Source organism: Polypterus senegalus, chromosome 3 (assembly GCF_016835505.1).
Source record: "Polypterus senegalus isolate Bchr_013 chromosome 3, ASM1683550v1, whole genome shotgun sequence".
Taxonomy (NCBI): Eukaryota; Metazoa; Chordata; class Cladistia; order Polypteriformes; family Polypteridae; genus Polypterus; species Polypterus senegalus.
Genome location: NC_053156.1, coordinates 34,742,912 through 34,769,739, shown reverse-complemented (window position 1 = coordinate 34,769,739; position 26,828 = coordinate 34,742,912). Strand labels below are relative to the sequence as shown.

At 42.2% G+C, this 26,828-nt stretch overlaps 1 protein-coding gene across 1 annotated transcript in view; it reads right to left on the bottom strand.

The window, feature by feature from the left end:
- Positions 1 to 26,828, bottom strand: part of nlgn2a (neuroligin 2a) — a 604,796-nt gene that overhangs the window by 222,428 nt on the left and 355,540 nt on the right. The window contains exon 4 of the mRNA XM_039746931.1: positions 2,565 to 2,714. Coding sequence (XP_039602865.1) covers positions 2,565 to 2,714 — 150 coding nt within the window. The remainder of the gene's footprint in view (positions 1 to 2,564; positions 2,715 to 26,828) is intronic.

Here is a 26,828-nt window from a genome sequence, read left to right as displayed (position 1 = left end):
CCGGGTGCCTGATAAAAGGGGGCCAGCAACCACCACTCAGCGGCCAGAGTTGGGAGGAGGAGGAGGACTAAGCTTGTGGAGGAGTGGTGCTGGTGCTGGTGGTGGAAGAGAGGATAGTGCTGTTGTGTTTTTTTTGTGCTTGGGACTGTGTTGTGGCTGGAGGGATTACGGGGAAGATGTGCCCTCCAGCTGAAGAAAAATAAAGGTCTTTTATTTTATACGTGCCTCCCGTGTCAAGTCTGTGTCAGGTCAGGCATAATATAGCGTCTTTCTTACAATAGATAGATAGATAGATAGATAGATAGATAGATAGATAGATAGATAGATAGATAGATAGATAGATAGATAGATAGATAGATAGATAGATAGATAGCACTGCTATGTCATTTTTGTAATATGGAGACCAAAACTGTGCAGAATCCTCCAGGTGAGGCCACACTAGTGTTTTATATAACTTTAGCATAACCTCCCTTGACTTTTACTCTATACATCTGGGACTCTCAATATCCTATTAGCCTTCTTCTAAACACGGTCTGGATTTAGATATTGATGAGTCCACTAAGACTCAGGTCAGGTACGATGTACCTTCAAGTTTTAGACCTCTCACTGTGTTCTCAAAGTTGTACAGTTATAATGTTGTTCACACAGCAATATGATCGTCATTTGACTCTTGACTTAATTATTGTGACATCATCACATTAATGAGAATTACTGGAAATCAGAGGTCACCAGATCAATCTTGTAATGTCCCAACAACACACACACAACTTATTCAATGGCAAGAAGAAATACAAGCAACACAGTACCAGAACAAATGCTTAGGAAAGAGCATCTTGTGCAATAATGAAAGTCCTGTCAAGAAGAACCGGTCATTGCACCACAACAACAATACCCATGTGTTTAGGTCTCTGCTCATTTCCTTGCTATGCTCAATTCAAACTTATTCAAGTGAATATGTGTTCGGCATTGCGGCACAGGTTAGGATTGCATGAAAACAAGCCAGCATTTTCAACTGTTTATTCTTAACTTAACAAGAGATGAATTTCTATGAGGAAGAAAAAAACAGTTCTGGCTCTTCAGTAAACTGGTGGAATACAAATCGGCTTGATCATCTTAAATCAGGCCGTGAATGTGGAGGTTTTAATTTCAGTTTGTGTTTTTTGGTCCATTGCCTTGTCACCATAGTAAGCAACAGTTATTTTCAGTCGCCCACAGACAATTAAAGGATGTTGAAAGTAATTTTACTTGAACTAAATTATTTACATTAAGTTATTTACATTAAAGTAATGATAAAGTGCAAGTCGGAAAGAACAATTCTTCATTGTAATGCATATTTGGTCTATTATTGTAGCATGGTTTTCAGTGAGGGCAGACACAGAGCACATCTGTTCACTTGTTTTGATGCAAGGCCACGCAATGTAGATAAGATCCTTTAACGGAATGAACAACAAATTCCCACAGACTAACTCCAGAATCTTGTAGATGGCCTTCCCATGGTCTTGAAATGGAATGCTGAACAAACTCATATCCAGTAGCTGTGATAGACAGATATCTGTTCTCTTCAGAAGCTTGTCTGATATTGAATGCAGACTTCCTGTGAGGGATTTGATTAAAAAGGATTGATACCAGCAAGGGCGTGGCTTTGTGTGTGAGGGAAGTGACCTCATTGGTCTTTATGTGCTATCTTCTCCTCCATTCAAAGAGAGCAAATGGAACAAAAGTTGGTGGCAGTGCTACACTCTTTTTCCTACCCCATATTCATCCACTACAAACGTGTAAAACACTCCACACATAGATAGATAGATAGATAGATAGATAGATAGATAGATAGATAGATAGATAGATAGATAGATACTTGTACATTTTGTGACCTATAGGGGGCACCTCAGATTCCCCCAATCTCAAACACAACCTCACAGACACCAGTCCCTTTTATTCACAATACCTTTACAGTCACTCTTTCACCCTAAACACAAGTCTCTCTCTTCTCCTTCCTCTAGTCCTACCATACCACATTTGTCCACCTCCTCCTGACTCCACTCCCACAGTGAGGTGAGTCAGCTTCTTTTATGCCGGACCCCGGAGTAGTGTTGGTGCCACAACATTGCACCAAGGAAGCACTTCCAGGTCAGGCTGAACCCCCCTAAACAGTACGTTCACACCCATAAGCATCCTCTGATAGCACCCAGGGACCTCAAGAACTGCATGTCCCATGAAAAATCTACAATTATCCAAACTTGAATATTGTCAAAGCTACACTGTTACCTATCATACTGGGGGATGAACTGTTCTTGGCAGGCAGTCCTCCCTAGTCCATCATTAGATGTCTCTCACTGGGAATGGGTATAGAAACAATTCCGGCTGGGGTGTACATCAATCTGCCCTGTCCTTCCACAATAATGGAACCTCTTTCCAATCCCAATCGTATGCCAGTCTATCCATTATGTCTATCACAATATATCCATTTACCACAGTATATAAAATCTTAACCCCAGTGTGTATTTCTCCTTTTTTTCTCTTTACAAGCCAGAGCAGAGACAAAAAAAAAAGCAAGAAGGACTTACCAAGCACACCCAGGCGGTAGTTCATAGTGACGACAATGACGTTTCCATAGGCGGCCAGCACACTGGCATCAAACATATTTCCCGTCCCTTCCATATAAGAGCCACCATGAATGAAGAGCATAACAGGCTTCTTCCTTCTGTCCCGGATATCTGAGAAGAAGAGATGGGTTTAAAAACTTGAGTCAAGATATAAGGACATGCAGTAATTGTGCACCTTGAGTGACCAACAAACAAAACACGCTTCCATGGGACACCCTGACAATTTTGAAGGACTTGTTTTTGTAGATGGCCTTTGACAAAAACATAGTAGATAAAGGAATGGGGTTGCCTCAAAGCAATAAAGATGATGAAGGACAGAATGCAAATCTGAGGAGACAAATAGTAAGGAAGTTTTAGAGTCCATGTAGAAATAAATGATGTCAGAGAAAGCACTTGTTAAAAATCTACATTAGCAAGTACACTATAACACTGCCCACAAGGGACATTGCTAGTCATTCATGGGTGCCAGCGGACAGCAATATTTTGGACCTTAATGAACGCGCTCCCTCTCCAGGGCAGGTCCTACTTTGTAACTGATGGTGCTGGGAGAAGTTTGATGGACATCTCAGAACACTTTAGCACGGCTAACACAAACTTTCATTCTTCTTCTCTCAGTACCCATGTTGTCCTAAAGGGGGCAGCAAACCGTGACTTTTCCATTCTAGAATGTAAGTTGTGGCAGTGGATAAAAAAATAAGCTGTTACATTTTAAACTAATCTTCAAATTTTAGAAAACATTAATGCATTGTTAATTTATTAACCAGCATGACTCCACCTAGGTTGAGTGGCTTAGAATTAAAAACTGTGCGCAGATTATCAGGGATTTCTGACCCATCTCTATATATATGCTTAATCCAACGTCTGTCTGTATGTCTGTCAGCTTCTCACGAGAGGACTACTTAACGGATTGTCATGGATGGACAGGGTCCCTGCCCGGCCGAGACGCCTCTGCTTTTTAAGGACAGTGGGAGCAAGGGTGAACAGAGCATCACCTCCCCTGGAACGCCAGATGGCAAACCCCCCTGGATGGCATCGATACCTCGGACTCCTGCAAGGCTTCATGGGAATTGGAGTTCATTACAGTCCTGTTGGGATTCAGGGGTGTCACAAGGATGTGCTACAATTGTCCCTGAGCCTGTGTGGGCGATTCTTCTGCCATACCCGGAAGTTCTGTCCAAGAGGGCTCAGCAGCTATTACAGCACTCCCTGGCAGCACCCTTGGATGCCAACAGAGCTGCAACCAACTCCCGTGAAGCCCTGCGGGAGTCCAAGGCAACACTGTCATCTAGGGGGGCTGCCACAAAGCGTTCCAGGGGAGGTACTGTGCCGCCAATGGCTGTTCCCCCGGATCAAGTACAGAAAGGGCATCCTGGCTGGGCATGGGTCCTGACCGGCCGTCACAGGATTTAGATCGGGTTTTTTTCTATAATTTGCTTGAACATTCCGGTTGATTCAGCTCATTTGCAGAAGCGATATATTGGCACTAATCGAGTAGTATATTATTGCTCCAATCTAAGACAAAGGCTGTGGGCTGAGGGGAGGGGGAAGCATGACGTCAAGAGTGGGGATCTGGATGGGGGCCTCCTCATTCATGCAACAGTCTCGGAGCATACCTTGCTTCTGCTTCACTAGTGAATTAGAAAACTATTTAACCGATTTAGATCGGGTTTATTGTATAATTTGCTTGAACATTCTGGTTGATTTTGAAGCTTCTCTCTCCAAGTATCATAGTTCGCTTGCTGGAATGATTTATTCTCAGTAATTCGAGACAAAGGCTTCAGGCTGAGGGGAAGGGATAGCGTAACGTTAGCGATCGGGCACTCCTCACTCACGTGCCAGCCTACATTCGAATCGCTCTACCTCTGTCCACATTTTGGAGCTTACCTTGCTTCCGCTTAGCAAGCAATACCTGTTTGTTAAATGATTTTTAAAATGTGTCCTGTTTCACTACTACACGGGTGGAGCCACGGGGGCTAGATAGTCATATATAAAAGACATGATAAAGTGATAGGATTTTGCCGAGATTCCTGTTAATTAGTAGCGACATTAATAAAGAAAAGGCAACAAAACTAACGAAAACATGGTGCAGACTTAGCATTGGTTTTGTACTCCTTCCAAAGGTAATTCTCCTGCAGACTCGTTTGCCTCCACCAATCATGGGTCCAAAAACAAATGCCAGTTTCAGGCTGTTGCCACATTTATACAGGGATGGCGATGGAAGGGGCAGGACTTCCGGAAGAATCCAGAATTGAGCCCACTACTCCTCTGTGGGCTCCTCTTTCACTCCCAAGCTGAAAGAGGAAGAGAAGGCAGTACATATGCTTCTGCATAATTCGTCTCCATTGCGTTCTCCTGACTAAGACCCCAAGCACACTCCCTTATTGCATGCCCATTACACCATGTTGTAAGTTAATGAAACAATCAGGAATATTTCAGGAGATATGGGATATAAATCATGTTTTATGTACAACACAAACTTTATTTCAAGTAGTAAAATGTGACTAGAAGAACGTGAAAGTCGTAAATGTTTTTCATATATTACAGAAAGGTGTCTAATAATAATGACTGTCATTGTATTATAATTGTAAATAAAACAAAAATTCTATCTATCTATCTATCTATCTATCTATCTATCTATCTATGATATAGTGCCTTTCACATTATCTATCTATCTATCTATCTATCTATCTAATCTATCTATCTATCTATTATATAGTGCCTTGTCTATCTATCTATCTATTATATAGTGCCTTTCACATTATCTATCTATCTATCTATCTATCTATCTATCATATAGTGCCTTGTCTATCTATCTATCTATTATATAGTGCCTTTTGCATCTATCTATCTATCTATCTATCTATCTATTATATAGTGCCTTTCACATTATCTATCTATCTATCTATCTATTATATAGTGCCTTGTCTATCTATCTATCTATTATATAGTGCCTTTTGCATCTATCTATCTATCTATCTATTATATATTGTGTGAAGGACGCCCCTGCTGCTTATGTTCCGGGGGAGAAGAGCCACCATGGGCAGTCCAGTACCTTCCCCGGGATGCTTGGTGGCAGCCTCCCTGGCTGACGGTGATTCCCCAACCACCAGGACTGGGAGATGGAGTCCTCCACGGCCTGGTTGTGGGCTCAGATGGCCGCTAGGGGTAGCTACATGGACTCAGCAGCCTGGCTGGATGAATCTTCAGCCCCACCCGGAGGTGCAATTAGGACCAGGTGGGTTATAAAAGGGGCCAGCCACCACCACGCAAGAAGCCAGGGTCGGGAGGAGGAGGACTACGCTTGTGGAGGAGTGGTGGTTAAAGGAAAGGTTGTTGCTGTGTGGTGGAAAAGTGCTTGGGACGGTGTATTGCCTGTGGGTCACGGGGAAGACGTGTGCCCACAGGTGAAGAAAAATAAAGTCTTGTTGGTTTTATATGTGCCTCTGTGTCCTTCTGTGTTGGGTCAGGCGCCTATATAGCGCCTTTTGTTACAATTGCCCTTTCTATCTATTTATCTATTACATAGCACCTGTTCTATCTATCAATCTATCTATTATATAGTGCCTTTTGTATCTATCTATCTATCTATCTATCTATCTATCTATCTATCTATCTATCTATCTATCTATCTATCTATTATATATAACATTTTCTATCTATCTATCTATCTATCTATCTATCTATCTATCTATCTATCTATCTGTGAAAATGCTGCAATTCCCACCAAAGACAGCCACTGCCGCTGTGCAGAACTGGCCCAAAATGTAAAACTCCGAGTGGCAGAATCAGATGAGACGTGTGTGGCGCAAGAATATTTGTACCTGGTGCATCACTGGGTAATTAGTTTGCCAAGCTACCAAGCATGAATATAAATAGAAATAACATCTGTTAGTGCCTATGCCCACAGAGATCAGGCTCAGACTGTGCCCCTGGGGGAACACTGGGAGGTGGGGGGTTTGCCGCTCTTCCGTCTCTACTTTCACTTCGGAGATGCAGCCGTGCTGACAGCAATCAGGAAGCCCTATAGAAGGATAACTGTCAGATGCAGATTGTCTTCTCAAACCAGAACTCCCCCTCGACTCCCCCCGCTTCCCCATGGTGTTTGAGCAGCTGTATGTGCTGATGCTTCGTTGGCATGGCAACTGCCTCTCCTGCTCGGAAGCAGCTCCTCGACGCTCCTGGTTGACTTCCCCATCTTCTTTTGCATTTGGGGAAGGTGACCTGCCATTGGCAGACTGAAAGAGGACAGAGGTATAACCGGCCATGTGTCTGCCTGGAGTAAACTCCGCCATGTATACCTGACTAGGATTAAATGTGCTTCAGCAAAGGTGTCGGGAGGAAACCTTTAACCCGATCAAACCATACTCTTCACAATGACAGCAGCACATTTAACAGTAGTGCCAAGAAACAGCGGGTTTTTACCAGCTTAACGGTGTGTTTCTCAGACTATGGTAACTTTTGTACCCCAAAGTTAGAAGTCACACATACCAGACCAGCAGGTGATGCACCTCACGTTTAAGGGATCCAGCATGGGTGCCAACTGAACCTTTTAGATAATGTAGATGTGTCAACTTTCAAGCTGTTGTCATTTGCTGGCTTATTTCATGAAGCAGTGTCTAGTACAGTTGTAGTAAACAGATGAGCAAGAAGGGAGCACTCTATGAACATGTATGTGGATTCAGCCTTATTCCATTTATCCATCCTTACAGGAAACATTTCAGAAATAATGGCCTAAAGCAGTGCCACTCAAACACAGTCCTGGGGACCCCCTGTGGCTGCAGGTTTTTCTTCTTTTTTTAATTGGACACCTAGCTGAATTAAGCTAGCTGTTATTTCCCAGTATCTACGTTTCAGGGTTGTATTATCATGGGGTTTGTGGAACTGATTGGTCTGCTCATGCACTCTACGTTTAATAAACACACATCCTATCCACATAAGAACATAAAAAATAAGAAATTCAAAAATGAGAGGAGACTGTCAGTCCATCAAGCCTATTTGTTTAGCTACTAGCTAAGCTGTCCTAATATCTCATCCACATTTTTCTTAAGGTGATCAAGGTTTCTGCTTCAACTCCATGTCTTGGTAGTTTCTTCCAGAGTCCCTCAACTCTTTGCGTAAAGAAATGTTTCCTGGCATTACTTTTAAATGATCTTCCCCTTAATTTCCACTGATGTCGTCAAGTATGTGATTCACCCTTAAGCTGAAGGAACTCTATTGGATCTACTCTATCATTGCCTTTGAGAATTTTGAAGACCTGGATGAAGTCCCCATACAGTCTCCTCTGCTCAGACTAAACAGGTTTAATTGTCTGAGTCTGTCACAGTAGCCATGGCCTGAAGTCATGAAGTAATCCTGGTCTGCACCGCTTCAAGTGCTGCTATGTCTGTCTTGTAGTGTGATGACCAGAACTGCACACAATACTCCAGATGTCATCACACTAGTGTGTTAAATAGTCTGATCATAACATTCCTTATTTTATATTCAACTGTTTTTACAGTATAACCTACCATGTTATTTGCATTTTTAATTGCTTCTGCACATTGTTTAAGTAATGAAAATGTTGTGCCATCAACATAAACCTCTAAATCCTGTCCAGTGGTTCCTTCCACTAGAATGGTGTCCTCCATCTTGTATTTATAATTGACTAGTCGTCCACCCGCGTAATAGTGAAATTGGACAGTGAGGAGGGCCCTGCCCGGCTCCCAACTCCTGATGTCACGCTTTCCTCTCCCCTCGGCCTGCGGCCTCTCTCTCAGATTAACATGAATGTATCGCTCCAGTAAGCAAACTACGATTCTTAGCGCAATGACAGAAGTCGCAAATTCAACTGGAATGTGCAAGCAAATTACAGAAAAAAATGAGATCTAAATCCATTAAGTAGTTCTCTCGTTCACTAGCTAAGCAGATGTAAGTTACAACCCCAGGCTGGTGTGTGAGTGAGGAGGCCCCGCCCCCCTCTCCTTGGCCCGCTGTATCTCCCTCGGATTCGTGCAAGTGAATTAAGATACATAGTGCGATGAGAGAAGTCAAAATCAACTGGAGTGTTCAAGCAAATTTTAGAAAAAAACCTGATCTAAATCCGTTAAGTAGTTCTCTTGTTCGCTAGCTAAGCGGAGGTAAGGAATGACCTGAGGCTGGCGCATGAGGGTGGAGGGCCCAACCCTGCTCCCCTCAGCCCATTGCCTGTCTCTTTTGGATTTGCGCAAATAAAATGGTACTGCAAGCGAAGTATGATACTTAACGCGATGATGGCAGTCGCAAAATCAGCAGAAAATTTCCAAGCAAATTATGGAAAAAAACCTGATCTAAATCTGTTAAGTAGTTCTCTCGTGAAAAGCGGATAGACATACAGACAAACGTTGTATTTTATATATATATCCTTATGCCCACGTGCAGCACTTTGCACTTTTTTACATTAAACTGCATTTTCCAAGTGATCGCCCAGTTCTGAAGTTTGTCCAAGTCTTTCTGAGTAAGTAAATGATATAATAAAATTTAATTTTTGTCAACTATTGCAGTTGCCTTTTCAAAAATATAGCTAAGATTGGTTTGGCCAGATCTTCCTCTCATAATTCCATGTTATTTAGTATGTTATTTTCATAAATGTAGTTTTCTATTTGTTTTCTGATTATAGTTTCCATAATTTTGCATGGTCCATAAGTAAGATTTATTGATCTGTAATTAACAGGATCCATTTTGTCTTCCTTCTTGAACACTGAAGTCACAATTGCAACTTTCCAGTCCTCAGATACTTCTCCTTTCTGAAGTGACTACTCAAATATGCCTAATAACTGTTTATAGAGGATGTCTTTCATTTCTTTTAATACAATTGGTATAATGCTGACAGGTAAAGGGTTTTATTAGACTTCGGCGTAATGAGGGCTTGACACACATCTGACTCTTTCATTCTAAATCTATAAACTTGTAGCTTGCTTTTATTTCTGCGTGGGACATTCCATTTGTTTTATCATTTACAAATACCTGGATAAAATATTTGTTCAGTTCACAGAAGCGCCGATTAGGAGGAATCCTGCACTGCCTGTCACTCCTTGGCACTTCACATATGGGCTTACCAACATAGCCCTGACCTAAAGGATGCAGAGCATTACCTAGAGACACGGTAACTGATACATCTTAGTTAATGCCACTTACCAACCAGATGAAGTGGCAGATGAAATTTACTGTCAGTAAATGTAAAGTATTATACATAGGAAGTTAAAATGATAGGTTTGAATACACAATGGGAGGTCTGAAAATTGAGAGTCCACCTTATGAGAAGGATTTAGGAGTCATAGTGGACTCTAAGCTATCACCTTCCAGACAGTGTTCAGAAGCCATTAAGAAGGCTAACAGAATGTTAGGTTATATAGCACCTTGATGTGTGGAGTACAAGTCACAGGAGGTTCTGCTCAACCTTTATAATGCACTGGTGAGGCCTCATCTGGAGTCCTGTGTGCAGTTTTGGTCTCCAGGCTACAAAAAGGACATAGCAACACTAGAAAAGGTCCAGAGAAGAGTGACTAGGCTGATTCCAGGTCTACAGGGGTTGAATTAAGAAGAAAGATTAAAAGAGCTGAGCCTATACAGTTTAAGCAAACGAAGATTAAAATTATGAATGGAATTATTACAGTGGTTTGAGACTGTCATTTTAAAATGAGTTCATGAAGAAGACGAGGGAACTGCTGAAAACGTGCTAAGGGTAAATTTTGCACAAACAATGGGAAGTTTTTCTTTACACAGAGAACCATAGACACTAGGAATAGGAAACCAAGTATTGTGTTAGACAGTAAGCTTTAGGGACTTTCAAAACTCGACTTGATGTTTTTTTTAAAACAGAATTAAGTGGATAGGACAGGCGAGTGTTTGTTGGGCTGAATGACCTGTTCTCGTCTAGAGTGTTCTAATGTTCTAACTAACGGTGTGTAACTTCCCAGCCTGCTAACCATGTCAGAAAGAAAGTGGCACACCAGATGCTCTGTATTTGCATTATTACTTCAGTCACTCAGGATATGCAAATGGAGTGTAGTATTTATTAAACACAGAGTAATAACACCAAAAAAAAAAAATAAAAGAAAGTGTGAACGGCTAGTAAATTCTGAATATGAAATCCAAATTAAAAAATGCACCCTTTCTTCCGTGTAAAGAGAAACAATACATTCCATAAAGACATGGAAACTGAGGATTAGAAACATCAGAAGTGTGAAAAGGAAGGTGTTTTAAATTTAACAGTCAAGCTGATGCATGGACTGCATTCTTCAATGCTAGATTAATAGAGGCGCTCTGATGGAATGGAGTCTCTCACTGAGGGCTCTCCTGGGGCCTCATTTATAAAGCTTACGTGCGCACAAAAACAGGCTTGAAATTTGAGTTTGCAACCTCCCACGCAAAGGTCAGAACTTATAAAAGATTACTTGATGCCAACGTTTATGTATATTTATGGCAACTCTGACCCATACGGAGAAACTGGGAAATGACGACACCCTTGATCAAGCAGGGAAATGCAGTCAAACAATTCACACGCATAATACTACCTACAGTATCACTGTGCTGTTATTATAATATCACCTGAAAAGTGATGAATATGAAGCACAGGCTGTATTGTCGCTCCCTTTCAAGAGGGCCAATGCTGTGTATTTTTCTGTTTTATCATCAGTTTATGTCAATGAACTCTCAGGTCAGGAACATCTAAGCCAAGCTTCACTCCTCCATGCCTGCTGTGCTTGAAGCCATTAACTGACCAGCGAGGCACTACATCAAGTTTCATACTGTGTGAGTGTACATGTGTAAAAAATTCAGACATGAGCGTCAGTTAGCTTTGCGGCCTAGGAACCAAGTTACCCAAACTATTCTAGAACATTAGAACATTAGAACAATCTAGACGAGAACAGGCCATTCAGCCCAACAAAGCTCGCCAGTCCTATCCACTGATTTCCTCCAAGAAAACATCAAGTCGAGTTTCGAAAGTCCCTAACGTCTTACTGTCTACCACACTATTTGGTAGCTTATTCCAAGTGTCTATCGTTCTTTGTGTAAAGAAAAACTTCCTAATGTTTGTGCGAAATTTACCCTTAACAAGTTTCCAACTGTGTCCCTGTGTTCTTGATGAGCTCATTTTAAAATACAAGTCTCGATCCACTGTACTAGTTCCCTTCATAATTTTAAACACTTCAATCATGTCACCTCTTAATCTTCTTTTGCTTAAACTGTAAAGGCTCAGCTCTTTTAATCTTTCCTCATAATTCAACTCCTGAAATTAACATTTCAGTAATTATTTACCGTTCTGATGCCGATCATTCTGGTCATAAAATAGGTCATTACGAGAGTAAGTGACGAGAAGAAATTCATAAATAATTGCAGAGTTTACGGTATTTGAGGGTTCCTCTAGAATGCCTCTGTGTCTTGCATGATTTGGCTCAAAAACTAATCAGCACATCGTCATTTCATAACAGGCTTAAGTTTCGAGTTTGTTATTTTTTCCATCTAGCCGTTTTAGCTGTAGACCATCCTTAAGTCTTAAATCGCCGCAACCGGCTATAGTCGGTTCCCAGTGCAATTTGCCAGCACGGTGGAGCTGATCAGTCTGTGCCGTACATTCGTTGAGCAGCCAACTCATGACCACTGCCGCCCCCTAGTTAATCAGCATCACTGTCTTTGGGATTGAGCCGCTGCACTAGACTAGCCTGCAAGCGTCAGCATCGGCCTCGGTCTGTTTGCTTGCAGCTAGTTGAAGCACAGTTGGCTGGGTGATTTACTGAATTTCATCAACGGTGTCAGTTGCACCTTGTGCATATACAATAATAATAGATTATTGCAGTAGTTTTTAGAGTATTTACAGTTCATTGGCAGTGTGTAAAATGATTAGTATTGCAGTAATTGTGGTGCTCTTTGCATGAAATTAAAATTTCACTTGTTTTTGGTGAATTTGTGACGTTTCCTTAAAAAGTGCTGCAAAAAGTAGTTGGTGTCCGGGGGTGAAACAGCCCCCCAAGTACATGGCGGTTCAAGGGTTAAGAAACTGTGAAACACAGACAGACAGAAACACACCCATCATCAAAATATCGATGTTTCCAATGTCAGGGGACTCTAAAACATCGAGATCTGTCAAGAAGGAAATTGTTGACGAATGTAAAGCTTTCGCTCCTCCCCCATTGACAATAGGTTATGGTGGGGGAGGACACAAAGCAAAAACAAAAAAATCCAAATATTTTGTTAACGTAATCAAATAAAAATTCAATCTGCAGTAGTGTCCGGCTCCCCTAACATAACTGTACTCATTTTGCAATAATGGCTGATCGTTATCCGTAAGCATTGACATTCCATTAATGTACAAGTCACCCAAGATTTGACTGCAAACACTGTGTCTCGGTGGCCTGCGTCAGCCTGTGATTCATTTATTTTGAGCTAAAGTAACTTAGACAGATGTGATGGCACAGTATGCGATGGTAAGGTAACTGGCTGAGCCTTCAGTGTTTCTTATGGCCTGTACTATCCATTGTAACAGCAATAACATCATTACATGTGCCTGGTGAGACTGCCTACCCACTCAGACGATGGTGCCTTACACCTTTCCCGGACCCCCAGAGCAAAGAGGAGTGCAAAGGAGAGGCACTATAATGCCATGTGCTTTCAGTTGCGGGGGCACAACCAAATACTCTTGAAAGCTGGTTATGAATGAGAGGCTGCGTTAACAGCCAATGAAGTTCTGCAGCATTGTGATTGCATATGTATGAGGCTGATTAGCATGCTCCATATAAGGATGTTTCAGGGCGGTGTTTGTGGTGCACTCATGTACACATATGTAAACATGGTAAATTATGTCAAAATGTGCATATGCCAGGTTTTAAAAATCAGATTTTTGGCCTAAGCTATTTCCTGTTTTTTTGGTGTGCACATCTTTTCATGCCTGAATTCATACAAAGTTTTATAAATGATGCCCTTGGTCTCCCAGATGAGCCATTTTTTATGTTACCCATGAATTAGTGACGGACAACTCTGCCTAAAAGCTCTGATCCTGGGTTCTTAATCTGTGCAATCACTTGCTGTCTGATAATTCTAATCTAAGATCACAATGCACATGGCCATGTTTACAGCTTTGTCTTGCAACCAAGGGATGCTCTGGTGTTTAAATTTGCACTTTATGAGCCTTAAGATATGTCAGAAAACTTGTTTCTTTTACAGCCGTGACTCTGCCTTTGGGATTAGACATCTGGGTCTGGTTTCTCAACGCTGAGTTTGTTAAGTCTTCTCCTAAAGATATATTTTTATCACAGGGTATTCTTCAAAGAGAGTGCCACCAGTGAAATGCAGAGTTTACGAAGCTCCTCCAGCAGCAGAGGAAGATGATCATCATGAGAGAGAGAAGACGTTCCATGAGCCTACCCGGATGGGCCACCTCAGATTGGGACCCAAGTGCTGCTGTGTAGGGGGCGACGTCTCAGCACCACAACAGTTTTGATCCCCAACAGGTCTGACCCCTTTGGCTCTCTGATAGTTTTGATTCTTCCGGGGATGGGGCTCCCGAGGGCTGTCCCTCATATCCTTTATAATTTGAGCAGCCTTCACAGCAGAGCTACTCCTCTGAAAGAAGTCCTGTCTGTCACCTCAAAGCTGCATGAATTTTTTTTACAGTGGCTGAAGTGCCAATCCTGCCACCAATCCCGAGCTGTTTTGTTGTCTGGTAAGTGCGGCAACATGCTGTACCAGTGCATGGTTCCCAACCTGACCTGACCTGACCTGACCTAGTTAGAGAATTGAATGAACAGCCGAATCTAAGTTCCTTTTTTTCTGATATTTTCAAATGTGAGAGTCTCCCAGCAGTTACTGGGACTTTTAATGATGTACTTTGTGGCTTGAAAACTGTGAAAAGAGGAGTTCTACTTGGAGTACAAGCTCCAGGACCCAGTAATGTTTATCTGGAGGTTAAGCAGTTCATGAATTTCCAGAGAAGAGCATTACCCAAGGATTCTCCGAAGAGACACAGCACCAAAGGAGTGCAGTCTATGTCTCAGGTCCCTGGATAGCATCCATGTCTCACAACCATATAGCAAGACAGGAAGCACCAGGACTCTAAAGACTTGGATCTTTTTTCTTAGGCAGAGATATCAGGAGTGACACACACCCCTTTCCAGTGACCACATGACCCCCTATGCTCTCCCAATCCACCGACTGACTTTATAGGAAGAGTCACCAGAGACATGAATGTCACTGCCGAGGTCAAACCAGGCAAGGAAATAAACAAGTTGCAGAGAAGGAAAAAAAGACAAATCAGAAAGAACAGAAATGACGTCACTGCACCCTACAATAATATTTCACCAATGGCAAATGGCAGCCCGACAGCTTCCCTGATTAACAATGACCAGAGTTCAGCTGGTCAGACGGCCACAGTAGGGTGGATGCGCCACCCGTCATAGCACACGTCGTACTGCGACCGAAAGCCAAGCCCGCTTGTGAGAATTCCGTATCCCACAGTGCCAGTGCGACTTTCCCGAAGGCCGTGACAAGCTGCAAAGTGGCCTCTCGTGGTGTCAGGAGCACTGGGCCATCTTGTCTGTCACTGCCAATTGCATGCAGTCTCTCAAGTTGGCCAAATTGTCTCTTCTGCTCTGAAAAGTGCAACGTTGCTCGCTAGAAACTCAAACTAATTTATTTAGCAGCATGAAAGGCTCTAAGCCTGGAGAGGTTTGCACCCCCCATCTTCTGCCTTTCAATCCAGTGTTTTTTTAGCTGAGAAATGACCCTTTTTACTGTGATAACATTTATCCCAAAAGACATTTTTTTTGTGTTTCAGTTTGATTAGAATGGACATTTTTCATGTTCCATGGTCTTTTATCTACTGTATGCAGATAAAAAAAAAGAAACTAAGTTTACTCTGCAAATGCAGGGCACATAACAGACCAGTAAAGGGTACATCCATGTATTTTGATGTTTTGCGTTTTAAGACAAATCAGTATTTAGGATTTAAAAAGGTTTCTTAGCCCAGTGTAAGCGACATTGAACTCAAACATCATGGCGAGAGTCAGCATTGTTCCCTCATGGTGCCAGCATGCTGGGTTTAAATTCTGCAGTTTGTCATTGCCTATCTAGAGTAGAGGTCTGTGTGGGACTGAGTGTTTTAAAACCCCGCACTCGCCCACTCCCACAGTATTCCATCTCATGCCCACCCGCTCCTGCAGTACTCCATCACATGCCCGCCCACTCCCACAGTACTTCATTCCGTGCCCGCCCACACCTGCAAAACTCCATCTTGTGCCTGCCCGCTCCTGCATACCCTTGGCCTCATTTGTCCCACTCCCACCCACATCCTAACAGTTTGTCTCGCTCGCGCCCGCAGAAACACCCTGCTTCCATTAAGAGAAAATGTCATGTATAGTTGATAAGATTGCTTAACATGATCAAGTATGAGGAGTTGGCTCCAGCATTCCTCTCTTTGACCTTTTTGTCCTTTTCAATTCTTTTGCAACATTTTTAATACTGATCTTCCGATGGGACTTAAATAATAATTTCTGAGCACAAGTCTGCACGCCTTTTTCACAGGTCAGGTTAGGGAGCATACACTGGAACACCACATTTCCATACCCACCCAACAGCCCGGGATCCTGGTTGGCAACCCCATCAGGGAGACATGTGGTTCAGTCCCACCCCCTGAAAATGACCACCTCTCTGTCGCAGCCAGGTGTTACGTGGGACGGGGATCATGTGAGGCGGATCACCCAAATAGAGCAGTGTAGCAGGGGTGCAGCCAGGAACAGTTTTAGGGTGGGCCTGTGTGATCATGGGTGATCTAGTTTTTAGTAGGGTATATGAGGACACTTTTCCAAAAAAAATATCTATTCATCCTGTGGTACGTTTGCATAAATGAATTATTAGGACCAAAAGTTGAGCAGAAATTATCAGGGCAATCAAACGTCGTTGTGCCACCTGCTGACTTTACTCACTTTTGCAGACCACTGCATCCTCCGCTATGCTGTAGGCGATCCAATTGAATTGTTCATGCCATTTCGCGGAGAAGCCTTCCCCGTTATCGTAACGATTGCAGATCAGGTTGAGTGGCTGGTTCGTCAATGGCTGACAAATCTTTTGGTGGTTCTATCACAGCATACTTGTGTTTTGGGGCTGCTAAAGTCAGAGTCTCCTCAGATGAAGTTGCGATGGAAATGTTTGCTCCAGTCATTTACTCAGCTGCACACTGTTACATATTGTGTGCCTCCTTTGTGACCGGGTGTTCCTCTTCAGCTAAACGAGGCTGTTTGAAAAACCTTGATATTTCCGTTTGTTTTGCCATGTCAAAAATAATCCCTTAAAATAAGAAACTCTCTTGGTGTTTGTCGAAAATACTCAATTAAGCAACTTAAGGTTCTGTTAACTGTCTAATGGCGGCACGGTGGCGCAGTGGTAGCGCTACTGCCTCGCAGTTAGGAGATCTGGGTTCGCTTCCCGAGTCCTCTCTACGTGGAGTTTGCATGTTCTCCCCGTGTCTGTATGGGTTTCCTCCCACAGTCTAAAGACATGCAGGTCAGGTGCATTGGCGATCCTAAATTTTCCCTAGTGTGTGCTTGGTGGGTGAGTGTCCTGTGATGAGCTGGCACCCTGCCGGGGATTTGTTTGTGCCTTGGGCCCTGTGCTAGCTTGGATTGGCTCCAGCAGACCCCTGTGTTAGGATATTGTGAGTTGGAGAATGACTGACTAACTGTCTAATGACTACTGCTAGTAAAGTTACACGTACATCGTAACATTTATTAATTTATTGAAAATATGGTAAACCAATGGGATTTTACATACCACTTTGAAATTGAAGGAAAGATAAAATAACAAATACCCAATCAATTACAAAATTGAACTGATATACAATGAACTGGTTGGCTAGGCCTAGTGTCAGGCCCACCCTTACTAATGCCACTGCAGTGTGAGCAACATGTCTTGCTAACGCTTTGTAAGGAGGCACCAGTTTACTGTTCTATATTGAAATAAAATACAACCTAGGTTAATAATTATCATTGATTCCACGGAAATGTGGAATGGACACGGAAGGTACGTGCTGTCTACGTATAAGTCACACATATAAATTTTGTAGTCAGTATATTACTGCTGTAGGGCGGCACGGTGGCACAGTGGGTAGCGCTGCTGCCTCGCAATTAGGAGACCCGGGTTTGCTTCCCAGGTCTATCCTGCGTAGAGTTTGCATGTTCTCCCCGTGTCTGCGTGGGTTTCCTCCCACAGTCCAAAGACATGCAGTTTAGGTGGATTGGCGATCCTAAATTGTCTCGTGGGTGTGTGTGTGTGTGCCCTGTGGTGGGCTGACAAACTACTCGGGGTTTGTTTCCTGCCTTGTGTTGGCTGGGATTGGCTCCAGCTGACCCCCGTGACCCTGTAGTTAGGATATAGCGGGTTGGATACTGGATGGATAGATATATTACTGTTAACAAACACTCCTCACTTTCAAAAAGTATTGGAGATTTATAAAATAAGAGGGGTTTTTTTTTACAGCTCACGGTATTTTTTCATCCCGAGACTTGGCGGCATTCTCCCCAAAGTTGCTGGATATCATGGCCGGCCTGTACCCTGGTACTGTGAGTGCTGTGCAGAGTGGAGGAAGAACCTCTGTGTTTTTCCCAGTTGATTCAGGGGTTTGTCAGGATGTGTTCTGCTCTTACTCTGTTCAGTACTTGTATGGACTGGGTGCTGGGCAAGATCGTGGGGTCCAGCGGCTGTGGGGAATCTGTTGGTGAAGAAAGATTTTGACTTTGTTGATGATGCTGTGATCTTCGCAGAGTCAATGGAGGCTCTGATCAGGGCGCTCAAGAGACTGAGTGAGGAGTCTGAGTGTCTGCGCTTGCAAGTGTCCTGGTAAAAACCAACACTGTAATGACCTCTTAGGCACATCCATCAGCAGCGTGTCTGTCTGCGAGAGAGTATTGACTTTGATTGAGAGGTTTACTTATCTTGGCAGTGACTTTCTTGTCTCTGGTGACTCTTCCTATGAAGTCAGTAGATGGATTGGGAGACCATGGTGGGTCTTGAGATCGCTGAAAAGGGGTGTGTGGCACTCCTGATATATTACCAAAAGGACGAAGGTCCAAGTCTTCAGAGACCTGGGGCCTCATGTATAAATGGTGCGTACGCACAGAAATGTTGCATAAGAACTTTTCCACGTTCAAATCTTGATATATAAAACGTAAACTTGCCGTAAATCCACGCACATTTCCACGGTAGCTCATACTCTGTCATACGCAAGTTTTCCACTCGGTTTTACAGACTGGTGGTACCCAGCGTCAAAGCAGTGCTACTGTTCCTGTGTGGTTTATCTTTCTTTTTCAGATCCACATCCTTGACATGGCTTTATAAATACACTGAAATTAACCGCATATTGTTTATTAGTTTAGTGCATCTGATTGTAATTAACCTGTAACAATATAATGGTCCACGGAATGGTCAAATAATTCTAAATACCATAACTGCTTTAGCGTTGTTACTCTCACTGCGCTTTCTTCTTCTTGCAGCTGCTCCTGTTAGGGTTGCCACAGCAGATCATCTTTTTCCATATTACTCTCACTGCACCACTCGGAGAAGCTGATCGGAAAAAGAATTATTGGTATACAGCATCAAGCACACGCTGCCTCAGCCATGCTTCCTATTTGAACTGCTTCTCACATGGTAAACGCTTCAAAACTTTCCTGTACTGACCTCGCGGTTCAGAAAGAGTTTCATCCCAAGAGCTCTAAACACACTTAATTGATTGCCGCTTGTAGAACTGTTTGTACTTATAAGTACAATCACCTCACTGTAAACTTGCAATACAGTTATAATATTGCACAACCTGAGCCACTTTATAACAAGTGTATTTACATATGATGACAATATCATTTTTAAGATGAAATGCAGCAAAATATGTTTATTATATTATACAGATAAAACTTTAACTTCATTTGAATAATCTATATTGTTAATAATTAAAGGACAGGGTGTTGCTACGCTAGCAAGGATCTGGAGCTCCGCTCACGATTGTTCATGCCTGCGCTGTATGCTTCACTGGGACTGGCATGAAGGACAGAATAATTGAACATGTACTGCGAAGATATTTCAATGTTCCTTAAAAGTTTTGAAGAATCGGAGTTATAAGCTTACAGATGGCTTAACGTCTATTACAGAGCTGATTGTGTGACGATCGGTTACTTGGAGAAAGAAAAGGAAGGACAAGAATTGGAGGTTAGTCAGTTTGAAAGAGACAGTACTGCAGGGGTGGCCTTAGGCATGTACAAACTGTGCACCTGAACAGGGCCGCCAAATCCCAGGGGCTGCAACGCCAATATATATTGAATATAAAACAGAAAGAGAAATAATGACACAGCTAAAAACGCAGTGGCAAATTCCGGCAAAAGTTAAACGCTTGTGTCATGAGCATGAGGCGGCTATGCAGTGTCCGCAACGGACGTGGCCATCAACCGTGTATAAGATACCATATTGGCAATGGCTGGTGAAGGAGCCACCGATTCTTTCTCTGCCCAGGGCCGCCACGAGCCTAGAGCCGCCCCTGAGTACTGCTGCAATAAATTATTTCATCGAAGGTCGTGCACAATCACTGCGCCACCGTGTTCCCAGGTTTAATAACGTGCTTTAACTCCTATCATCATGAAAATGACATCACGTATACATCTCAGTATTTTAGTTATTCAGAGAGCTGTAATATCACAAATGTAATGGACTCTGTGTCCAGTTGGAGGAAGAGAGCCAGTTTAAGAAGCAAGTAGTGATTTACACACATAGATCACATACGAGTAGAAGATCAAATACAAAACAAAGCATTTAACGTGCTACTTTAATTACGATGTGATTTGAGAAACTGGTTAATTAAATGATTTTAAAATGAAGTTTATGATGTTCTACTTTAATGACAAAATAAACTACGTGATTAAAGTGGAAATTTCGAGATTGAAGTTGACATTTCGTGCTTTTTTCCCCACTGTGTGCTTTTTTTTTCTCTGTACCCTAATAAGCTTTCATATGACACTCAGACAATGGGCTACGACTTGCCTTTTCACGCGACTTTGATATGTGACAACTTCTTTTTTTATTTCCGCCACTGTACGACTTTGTGAACTTGAGCTTTCGAGTTTCTCCGACACACTATGTCAGTCGATCAGCTTCCTTTTGTTGTTTATACCACTGTTTAAACCAACAAATAGTACGTTTTTCCTTTGCCTCCACTTGGTATTCACTGAAATTCTTCCATTTTCCCTCTTGCTTTTCCCATTGTCTTTTCACAGAAGGCTGAGCTTATGGGGTTTTTATATTGATTTGCATATTCAAAAAGGCGTAATTCTGGGAGGAGTTGGGGCAGGACAGCAGACGTGTGTACGAGCGTTACTTTTCACGCTGATCAGGATTTATGTAGCAGAAGAAAGCGGAAGTGGGCGAATGCACAGATTCCTGCATCTGGATTTTTCTGTGCATAAGCACATTTCGGCTTTTGTGCTTACGTCATGTTATAGTGTGAGTTCCACGCACGCCGTTATGCATGAGGCCCCAGGTGCTTCCTGTCTTGCTATGTGGCTACGAAACATGGATGCTACCCAGGGACCCGAGAGCGTCACTGACAGCTTTGATGCTCTCATAGTGATTTTCCAGTTAAGATTTTTGTCCGCATCATTTCTCCTGATCCTCCAAACTTTCCCATGTGGAGCTAATCAGAGTCACCGGTGACCTGGTACACACCATCTGTGCGGCAGGCCTCCATTTTTGGGGCCCTGAAGCTTCAACTCTTATGGGGGCTATAGAATTTTAATCAATATTTTTAATCAATACATGATATCATGGCGGCACGGAGACACAGTGGTTAGGAGACCTGGGTTCACTTCCCGGGTCCTCCCTACGTGGAGTTTGAATGTTCTCCCTGTGTCTGCTGGGTTTCCTCCGGGTGCTCCGGTTTTCTCCCACAGTCCAAACACATACAGGTTAGGTGCTTTGGCAACCCTAAAAATTGTTCCTAGTGTGCGTGCGTGTATGTGTGTGTGCCCTGCGGTCGGCTGGCGCCCTGCCCAGGGTTTTTTGCTGCCTTACACCCTGTGTTAGCTGGGATTGGCTCCAGCAGACTCCCGTGACCCTGTGTTCGGATTCAGCGGGTTGGAAAATGGATGGATGGATGGATGGATGGATGGATAATGACTGACTGACTGACATGATATCATTTTGCAATTTAATACAAGTCTGTACTTACATGAAGTTATAACAATGAAGAATAAGAACTGAATGTAACTAAAAAGTTAACTAAATGCTATTTGAAACCTGGGCACCTGAGGTTTTTAGGTCATCTTATGGGAGCCACCGAAGTAGTTGCTAAAGTTAAAATGAAGTAGATGTGTAAAGAACACCCCCTTAAAAAGTGACGACAAACTAGTGAGAAAGCCCAAACACCCCTAATTATGAGGCGGTCAATGGGAAAACCCTTAGGACGCCCCTATTAATGAAGCCATGTTTAGAAAAATGGAAGAATCAAGTTATTAGTGGCTGTAGTTGACTGGCTAAATTGTGCCTATTAAGAATCACATGACATGATGTATTAGTTAAGGTAATAGTAATAAGAAAGCATAAAAGGGAATGAATTGGATTAATGATGGCTCACTCCATGAACTGAGATATTTGTGCATATCTCTGTGCAAATTAAAAAATGTTCTCCATTTTTGTGTTGCCTCTGTGAATGACTTCTTTGAAAACTTTTTTCAACAACAGGCACCCTTTGCAACTGGCAATGAGGTCTGGGTAACCACTGTTCTTTTTTATCAACGGGGTTGTTTCATGACACATCACCACAAATTTTGCATTTTTGATATTTTAAAAATCTTTTTATTATTATTTCTATTATTTTGTTTGAAGTACACTATATTAATAATACCCATCCATCCATCCATTATCCAACCCGCTATATTCTAACACAGGGTCACAGGGGTCTGCTGGAGCCAATCCCAGCTAGCACAGGGCACAAGGCAGGAACAAATCCCAGGCAGGGCGCCAGCCCACCACAGATTAATAATATATATATATATATTTTTTTTTTTAAAAACCTTCTCATATACTAGACACCCAGAATTTTTAAGAAAAAGGAGTAAAGTTGCTTGTGGGGACCCTCCAGGATTAGGGACCCAACTGCTTAAGCTTCATTGGTTTCATAGCACATGCACCCTGGCACTGGGTTGAGGAAAACTGGAATAGCAAGTGAACTCCACACTCAAATATGACCAGGCCAGGGTTCACACTCATCTCAGTCTCCTGCAGCTGTAAGAGAGGGGAGCTAACTACTCTGACACCATGCCGCCTGATCTATGGGTTTGGAACAACAAAATATTCCCTCTCTCTCTCTCTTAATGGAACCAATAAACTTATTTAAAACACAAATGCACTTTTAAAGCTGAATGTTGCCCCTGCTTGCCTGCTGACTACAGCACACTAACAAATCTATACCTCTTTCAGAGGAGCACTGACATGCTGGAAAAAAATGCTTTACTTCATTATTTAAGCAGCATCAGGGTTTTTCATTGATCCACCCGCGTCCACTAGCTGAGGCATGCTACCTGAAATGAATAATTAAAATCTTTCATATGCTTTATCCAATCAAAATCAATATTCCTTTGCTCTTTATAATAGACATCTTCTCAAAAAGGGTGCTTCCTGCCTTATGGATTTTTTAATACTCTAATTTTGAAACTTTTTGTATATATATACACAACACACACACACGCACACACACACATATATATATACTAGGGGGGTGACCTTCAGCTAACTAAATCACCTAAATACAAATATTGGTATTATGAAGAGATAATTTTTTTAATGGTTTGTTCCTGTGAAAGAAAGTTTACTCAATCAAAAATAAAAACCACGACTTTCTTGATATTTTAGTTTATAAATTAATAACAGAATAAGAATCTGAAAATCTATCAACATCACATTAAAGTTTGATAAATTCTGAAAAGAATGATACCAAATATATATGTGTAGGTTTTAAAATAAGGTCAATTTAAAGCGTGATAAAAAAGTGACATAAAAAATCACATAAATTTGTTTGTTGTTTTATATATATATATATATATATATATATATATATATATATATATATATATATATATATATATATATATATATATATATACAGGTGCCGGTCATAAAATTAGAATATCATGACAAAGTTGATTTATTTCAATAATTCCATTCAAAAAGTGAAACTTGTATATTAGATTCATTCATTACACACAGATTGATGTATTTCAAATGTTTATTTTTTTTAATTTTGATGATTATAACTGACAACTAATGAACTCTAGTGAACTCTAACACGTTTATAGACAGTCTGTCATTTAGGCAGCTGAACCCAACAACAATCCATCCATCCTCCTCTGCTTATCTGAGGTCAGGTTACGGGGGCAGCAGCTTGAGCAGAGAGGCCCAGACTTCCTTCTTCCAGCTCTTCCGGGAGAATCCTCAAGGCGTTCCCAGTCCAGCCGGGATACATAGTCCTTCCAGCATGTCCTGGGTCTTCCCCGGGGCCTCCTCCCGGTTGGACGTGCCCGGAACACCTCACCAGGGAGGCGTCCAGGAGACATCCTGATCAGATGCCCGAGCCACCTCATCTGACTCATTTCAGCCGCTTGTATTCGCGATTTTGTTCTTTCGGTCACTACCCATAGCTCAAGACCATAGGTGAGGGTAGGAGCGTAGATCGACTGGTAAATTGAGAGCTTTGCCTTATGGCTCAGCTTCTTTTTCACCACGACAGACCGATGCAGAGCCCGCATCACTGTGGACGTCGCACCGATTCGCCTGTCGATCTCACACTCCATTCTTCTCTCACTCGTGAACAAGACCCCGAGATACTTGAACTCCTCCACTTGGGGCAGGATCTTTCCCCCAACCCTGAGAGGGCACTCCACCCTTTTCCGGCTGAGGACCATGGTCTCGGATTTGGAGGTGCTGATTCCCATCCCATCTGCTTCACACTCAGCTGCAAACCGATCCAGAGTGAGCTGAAGATCACGGACTGATGAAGCAAACAGGACAACATCATCTGCAAAATGCAGAGACCCAATCCTGAGTCCACCAAACCGGACCCCCTCAACACCCTGGCTCTGCCTAGAAATTCTGTCCATAAAAGTTATCAACAGAATAGTTGACAAAGGGCAGCCCTGGCAGAGTCCAACTCTCACTGGAAACGGGTTTGACTTACTGCCGGCAATGCGGATCAAGCTCTGACACCGGTTGTACAGAGACCGAACAGCTCTTATCAGGGGTCCAGTACCCCATACTCATACTCAACCACAATCCATACTTTATAAATGTATAAAACAACAGCCAGCTTTAGACTCGTTTACCTAAGAGTACACATTCTTCAGCGAGACTGGAATTAAAACTCTCGTCATTTCACATCAGTGGACCTGAAGGTCTTTGATCACATTGAAGAATGGCCATCAGGGCATTGTAAGTGAAAAACATTTTAGAGGGATCAGGGTCACTAAAAACATGTCTGACCAGCACAAGGACGTCTTTTCAAGAAAAGCTGCGTCCCTCCGACTACTTCAATAGAGCCTCCTGGACTTTATATTGGGTGTGAAAATCACTGCAGTAAATTTAAAAAGAGAACTGAGATGTGGCATTGAGAAATCCCCAAGATGAGAACTCACAGGACCAACACACTTCACTGGATTTGCTGAAATATCAAGTTCAGCTACTGGGGGTTTCCCATGAGAGGCTTACAGTCAGTGAACTTGACCCCAACTGCAAAAGGTAGGAGGAATGTGGAGCAAACTACTGAAGCATGAAGCGAAAACAGAAACCCGGACAACTTTTTAAAAAAATATCTGAATGAAATGATAGGACTATTAGCCGATCACACTGGCTTGATGGACTTAATGGTCTCCTCTGGTTGGTCAATCGTCTTACTTCTCTACTGTTGCTCTTCAGTCATACAGCTTTGAAGTTATTATGGAGTGTGTTGCTGTCTCTTCATGTGAAATAATAATAATAATAATAATATTGTCAGGTACTTATGAAAAGGTTTACCTCACAGTCCAAGATATCATCCATAAACATCTTAGCAATTCTAGCTACTGTTGCCTCATCAGTAGAAATTCACACACACACACATTTCAGCCACAGTTGTTGCTATTCCTTTTGTTTATTTTATCTTTTTGTTCCTTTAAAAATATATATTTGCATATGTTAATTCTGCTTTTAGTTGTTTATGCTTTGTGTATTGTTTTTTTATTTGTTTATTAGAGTTTTCTTTATTTATGTGCCCTCTTTCCTGTATGTGGAACCCAAGGAGGCAGGGCCACCTGATTATACAGCCAGTAGTAAAAATGCAGAAGGTGCTGTTCTCATTGCCAGCTTCTCCATCAATTTTTATTTCTATTTTTTTTTTGGACTTGTGCTTCTTTTTGATATTTAGATTTTCTGCCTCTTACCCTTTGCTATTACTTAACCTTGCTTAGGTGCCACTTGGGCTCATAATTGTACTCAATTACGATTAACCTCAAGATACACTCAAGGTGACGTCTAATATTCCACTTACATTTTTAAGCATTAATAACGCTTGGGACATTATTAATAACATCCTTCAGCAAAAGTCATGAATATTTCCATGCATTTTACCATCCTAAGGTAACTCATTAATATTCATAAGTGGGGTAGAGTACCTAAATAAAACACAATGACAAACGAAAAGCCATAAAGGCAGTTGTAGAATAAACTGAAACTAACCACTGCTTGAATTGAGGGACAGAGATGACAATGTGAATTGTCGGAAAGTGACACTGATACATAATATGGTGGTGTATGACCAAACCGACGTGATATCCATGGTGAATTTAGTTGAGTGAAGCTTCAGGTTTGAGCATGACTTCTTCTTATTTTTTCGGCTACTCACAGCGGGTTATCTTCTTCCATATCTTTCTGTCCTCTGCATCTTGTTCTGTTACACCCATCACCTGCATGTCCTCTCTCACCACATCCATAAACCTTCTCTTAGGCCTTTCTCTTTTCCTCTTCCCTGGCAGCTCTATCCTTAGCATCCTTCTCCCAAAAATACCCAGCATCTCTCCTCTGCACATGTCGAAACCAATGCAATCTCGCCTCTCAGACTTTGTCTCCTAACTGTCCAACCTGAGCTGACCCTCTAATGTACTCATTTCTAATCTTGTAATTCCTTGTCACGCCCAATGTAAATCTTAACATCTTTGA